This window comes from Olea europaea, unplaced genomic scaffold, assembly GCF_002742605.1.
Source record: "Olea europaea var. sylvestris unplaced genomic scaffold, O_europaea_v1 scaffold718, whole genome shotgun sequence".
Taxonomy (NCBI): domain Eukaryota; kingdom Viridiplantae; phylum Streptophyta; class Magnoliopsida; order Lamiales; family Oleaceae; genus Olea; species Olea europaea.
In genome coordinates this window covers 114401-120795 of record NW_019265580.1, presented here as the reverse complement: position 1 = coordinate 120795, position 6395 = coordinate 114401, and the positions used below count along the sequence as shown (strand labels likewise).

Sequence of the window (6395 nt, the reverse complement as noted above, 5' to 3'; positions counted from 1 at the left end):
AAAAAAAAGACCAAGCAAATTTAATGTCATTTACTAGAAATAAAATTTATTCATTGGACTGAGAACCCAACGTTGGGTTCTCATCGCAAGATTCCCCCCCACCTCACATAGATTTGAGTCGTTGCTCCTGCAATCACTGTTAATACTGGAGTATAAGTTTCCCCTTCAAACAATCTGAAAAAATTATCGTAATAGTATTTTAAATTCGAGCCCACCGATTTCACGATGTTTCCTTAAAATGAATTTGCTGCCTTCAACGGTGCTAAAGGTGTCCAGCAATCGTTTCCCAAGATAGAATGAATTTCGTCTCCTACGGAAGCAGCACAACAATCTGTAGGAGTTTTAACGAATGCAACGAAGTGATTTTACTTCGAAAATAGTATCAGAACGAGAGGAAGAATGAGATTCAAAGCAGAGAAAATTTGTAATGAAAATGGTGTAATTTTTCTAGCAGTGGGGCAAGCTATTCATAGACTCGTTCGTGGCCATTCGAACACCCTTCAAAATAGTCATCACTGTTCAAACAGTCTCCAAAACTCCAACAGATATGTTAGTTCAATACTGCGTCTATTAAGTTGGTTAACGATCGACTGTTAACAGTCGACTGTTTGCTCAGTTAACAGTCGTTTGTTTAACAGACCATTCAAAAAATTACTCGAAAAAAGCCATTGAAAAAATAAATTTTATTAAGTACCCAAGAATTTGATTGTATATAATTTGGTCCAAAAATTCAAATAAACTTTGTCCAAAAATTAATATAGTGCAAAGACGTACCTGCACCGACTCGGACTCGGACACTGGCACGTGCTCGTGCCGTGTCGAGCCGAGCCGGGCAGTTGGTCGGACAATGGCGCACGCGTGTGGGCTTATGATCGAATCCGATAGGATATAGGTCTCCCCCCTTCCAAAGACTATTGGTACCCCTTGGGGTCCAAACCCAATTCTCAAACTTACACCATATAAACCACACCAAAGTTTCAAAACTTTTCTATGTGAGATAAGTGTTTGGGCAAATCAAATTCTTCACTAATTCATAATTTCAAGTGGGTTACTTTGACATTAAATATTTCATTCAATTTTAAATGATTTTCGATAAATAAATATACCACGTTCGTCACCTTGTAGAGTAGAACGTGAATATGCTAGGTCCTTTATTAATTAAGATGTAGGTCCCACTGAAATTTGGGTCCAAATTTGACCCATTTCATACCATTTTCTAACAATTCCCCACATGAATGAAATGTGTTGGCCTTTTCCAAACAACAACATCTGATATGTTTTTCTAAAGAAAATTGAAGAAAACTGCATCAAGTTAAGTAGCCAAAGACTTTGAACTTTCCCTAGTAAAATCTATCGGATTTACTTAGCCAATCAGTAGCAAGTTGCTTTGAACAATCAGTCGTTCATGTAAATCTAGACAATAGAAGTCACACAATTCGCTTCGAAAATAGTTGGTTCTCATGTTTGTGTCCATTTTGACCTTGGATACCTCCTGGTTCATGACTGTTTTTTAGAGAATTCATCTTCATCTGATTTTCTTAGAAGCAGCCCCTTCTCACCCACATAGGTGATTTCCATAAAGAGTAATCTACTATACTCCACTTAAACGAATAAAGATATAGAAACCATTAAAAGCATAACTTAACCTATTTCATGGCAGTTAGGCGCTGGCTCATCATAGGAATGGGTAGGAGTGATAATCTCCCCAGTGCTTACTAAGTTTTTCACAGTTCGGTTGTCCCATTAAACCTAGATCTTGGGATCTCCAGTCAACTAGGTTGGATTGCCACCATGGAAACTTTTGATTATTTTATCGATTTTAATCTCATCCCCTTCAATGAACTTTCAACTTGCTCTCTTGTTAAACTTTTAGTTAGCGGATACGCAATATTTTCTTTTGATTTTACATAATTTATAGTGATAATGCCAGTAGAGAGCAATTATCGAACAGTATTGTGTCTACGATGTATATGTCGAGATTTACCGTTATACATAGCATTTCGTGCCCTACCAATTACTGATTGACTATCGCAATGGATACATATATCAGGCACAGGTTTTATCCAACATGAAATATCTTTTAGGAAGTTTCGTAGCCATTCGACTTCTTCTCTAGCTTTATCTAACGTGATAAATTCAGAGTCCATCGTTGATCTAGCTATACATATTTGTTTTGAAGATTTTCATGATACTGCAGCACCTTCAAGTGTAAAAACATATCCACTCGTTGACTTGGAGTCTTTAGTATCTGATATCTAATTTGCATCATAGTATCCTTCAAGTACTGTTGGATATCTCGAATAGTGCAATTCAAAGTTTTTGGTATGTTTTAAATACCCTAAAACCCTAATAATTGCCTTCCAATGATCAGCGCTTGAATTGCTTGTATATCGATTTAGCCTACTAATTGAATAAGCAATCAAGCCGAGTACAGTTCGTGATATATATTAAACTACTAATAATTCGAGAGTATTTCAATTGAGACTTACAGTCACCAGTATTGGAAACAAGATGCATACTGGCATCCATAGGTGTTTTTATAGGAATAATATCATATTTCTTGAATTTATTAAGAATCTTCTCAATGTAGTGTGATTGAGACAATATGATACCATTGGATATTCTAGAGATTATAATTCCTAATATAACATCGGCCACACCTAAATCCTTCATTTCAAATTTGTTTGTTAGCATCCTTTTAGTAGCATGAATTATGGTATCATTGTTACCCATAATCAATATGTCATCTACATATAAACATATCATGACATATCTATTTTGAGTGCTCTTGACATAAACACATTTGTCACACTCGTTAATTTTGAAACCATTTGACATCATAACCATGTTAAATTTTTCATGTCATTTCTTAGGAGCTTACTTTAATCCATAAAGTGATTTAACAAATTGACACACTTTCTTTTCTTGTTCTGGGGCGACAAATCCTTCAGGTTGCTCTATATAAATTTCTTCATCTAACTTTCCATTCAAGAAAGCTATTTTAACATCCATTTGATGTATATCCAAACCTTTCAATGCTGCTATCGCAATAAACATACGTATGGAAGTTATTTTTGTTAGAGGAGAATTCAAGACGTTCTTTTTACTTATAGCCTTTAGCGACAAGTCTAACCTTATATTTATCAATTGATCAATCTGCTTTCATTTTCCTTTGAAAATTCATTTACATCCCAATGTCTTATTACTAGGAGAAAGGTCTACTAATTCCCATGTATGATTTTGTAGTATGGATTCAATTTCACTATTAACAGCTTCTTTCCAATATGAAGCTTCGGTTGATGACATAGCTTTTTTAAAGTTTTGAGATTCATTTTTTAACAAATATGTTAGAAAGTCAGGCCCAAAGGAGGTTGACGTTCTAGCCCTCTTACTGCATCTATGTTGTTCATTTATAGGTTCTTGATCTATAGCCTCCTCATTTTCAAAAGATCTCTTCTATGAATTTGAATCATTTTGCATGTTATAAGGAAAAATATTTTCGAAAAATATTTTCAAAAAATGTAGCATCCCTTCATTCAATAATCGTATTAACATGCACATCGGGTATTTCAGACTTGTGTACAATAAATCTGTATGCATTACTATGGTAGGTGTAAAGGAATTAATTCCTCTGTTTTTATTGAATTCAATTGTATATGTACAACAGTATATATATAAAGAAATTTTACAACCAATCTTTACAGCTATACAATTTTAACATAATGGCAGGATCAAATCTTCCTCATTTGTTATGTTCCTGATTTGTTGAGATTACATCAAATCTGCTGCTATGATTAAGCTCCTAATCTGTTGGTGTTTCATCAAATTTGCTGCTGTGATTAGGCTCCTGATTTGCTGTTATAATTTCACCAAATCTGTTGCTGTAATTTCGGTTCTGATCTTCAGCCTTGAATTCAGTTTTGATGACTTCATTCTCTACAGAATAGAAGAAATGAAGAACCATGAGTCTATATTTCATCTTTTTCAGTAACCTCTTTTTTTCCTTTTCATTTTTCTCTTATTTTCTTCCCACTTTTCTTTCTTTTCTTTTTGTTCCTTTTTTCTTTTCTGCTTTGTTTCTATAGGCTTCTAGTTGTCTCCAAAATGAGAAAGGGGATTACTTATCCTTTAAGTGGATATATATTGTATAATTACTAGTCAAGTCCCAAATCTTCATATAATATAACATTTAGTCCTTTAAATCTCTAAATTTTTATTTGGTAATATTTCTGACCCTTTGAGTAATTACAAATTAGGCCCCATGAAATCATTTGTTTCAACTTAAGTCCTTATTTGACTGTGACTTCACTAAATAACTTCTTGATTTTGACTATACCGAGTGGGGTGTAACACTATGTATGTAATAATGTGTGTGATAAAATCTTAAAACAGCATCTCTATCTTGTACAGACAATTTTTGCGTGGATATAGTCATTTTACTAACAGATTATTTTTTCTATATGTCTTATTTAGGTAAAGGGCACTTCGTGACTTGCTCCAAAGACTTGAATTCAGAATTATTTTTTGCAGTTTTAGGGGGTCTAGGGCAGTTTGGCATCATAAATAGGGCAAGAATTGTCCTAGCAAAAGCACCAACAAGGGTAAGTACAATAAGGTTAATATTTTGTCATAATTATATTAAAAAAAAAAAAAAAACGATGATGTATATACTATTAGTTTATATATAGTAGTGTATGACAAGATATATTTGTTTTACTAAAATCTTAAATCCTATGAATGGGTGAAACAGCAAGCTTAATTTGCCAGGTAACATCATTTGTAGTTCCACTAATTTGTTATATTGTTAATTTGTGTTCTTTCTTTAGGTGAAATGGGTGAAAATGCTATACCATGATTTCTCAATCTTTACAAGAGATCAAGAACAACTTATCTCAATCAAGGGTCCAGATTATTTGGAAGGCTATCTCATGATGGACTACATTCCTGTAAATGAATGGAGATCTCCCTTTTTCACACCTTATAATGAGTCCCAAATTTCTTCTCTTTTGAAGAAATACGGCATCCTCTATGGCTTAGAGATGGTCAAGTATTACGATGATGAGACCGCCAATTTAGTGGATAAAGTATGTGTTTACATATAGCGTACTCTTATTTTTTATTTTTTATTTTTTTTAAACTCAATACTGCACTCAGAGATTCACTTTAATCAATATACTTCCATGGTCGTTATATTATACCGCAGATGCACATGGTCTCTTATTTTCTTTTTCTTGTTATTTCAGGAAGTCCAAAGGTTGCAGGACGGATTGAACTACATTCCTGGTTTCTCTTTCACGAGAGATGTAACCTATGTTGATTTCCTCAATCGAGTTCGACAAGAGGAGATAGCCCTAAGATCAGGAGGATTATGGGATGTTCCTCATCCATGGCTGAATCTTTTTGTACCAAAGTCTCATATCATGGATTTCAATGCTGGTGTTTTTGTAGATATTCTTCACAGTAAAAAGATGTCCAAAGGGCCTTTACTTGTCTACCCAACGACTAAAACAAAGTAATTATCTCGAACTGATGACATGCACTAAAGACTGCATATATGTTTGACAACGGATACGGATCTATAATGTTTCTATATCCGAGAAAAAGTATTTCTAGTTCACATTCCTAATCGTAACGTAATTACTAAATTGTGCAGATGGGATGATAGGATGTCTGCTGTTACGCCAGATGAGGATATCTTCTACCTTGTTGGAATATTGCAAGCAGGCAGTTTCGATAATTGGCAAGAGTTGGACAATATAAACAATGAAATTCTGGAATTCTGCAACAGAGCTGGAATAAACATTAAGCAGTATCTCCCACACTACACATCCGAAGAAGATTGGATAAAGCATTTTGGTTCAAAATGGAACACTTTCCGAGAAAGAAAAGCACGGTTTGATCCAAGAATGATATTGTCACCAGGACAAAAAGTTTTCGATTCTGTTTGAATCATAAACTAGAACTTGCGAATTATGAGTAAGTTAATTTGTCTTTAAATATAGACTCTGGTTAATTATTAATAATTATTTTAGCCCGTTAGCCAATTCTCCAATGAATTAATTACATCCCAACATGTGACAGCCTTAGTGCCGCATAAAGTGCTCGTAAGTACAGCTTACATATAGCATTATTCTAATAGAATAGATGCCATTAATTTCGGAAAATGTTTTCACGTATCGAAGTGCTTCTTTCTTTCTACTTGAAATCACTGGTGAAAAATAAACAAAGTACAATTTACAAGGGCATTTGGCTAGGCTCTAGAGTAATAAACTTAGAGAAATCGCATTTTCAACAACGTAAAATATATATCCAGTGCTCAAGTCAAACTTCGTGTCATCATGTGCCTGGTTAGAATCTTGGCAGTCACGGGAGATTGGTTATTGTCTAAACTGGCT

The 6395-nt window shown here is 34.2% G+C and overlaps 1 protein-coding gene across 1 annotated transcript; it reads left to right on the top strand.

The window, feature by feature from the left end:
• The first annotated feature begins 3790 nt into the window (after positions 1 to 3790).
• On the top strand, positions 3791 to 5948 carry LOC111390817 (cytokinin dehydrogenase 3-like). The gene is made up of 6 exons (XM_023015934.1): positions 3791 to 3987; positions 4086 to 4132; positions 4474 to 4601; positions 4827 to 5084; positions 5244 to 5512; positions 5654 to 5948. Exons 1-6 carry the CDS (start codon positions 3791 to 3793, stop codon positions 5946 to 5948), a joined length of 1194 nt encoding a protein of 397 aa, XP_022871702.1.
• Positions 5949 to 6395: the final 447 nt, after the last annotated feature.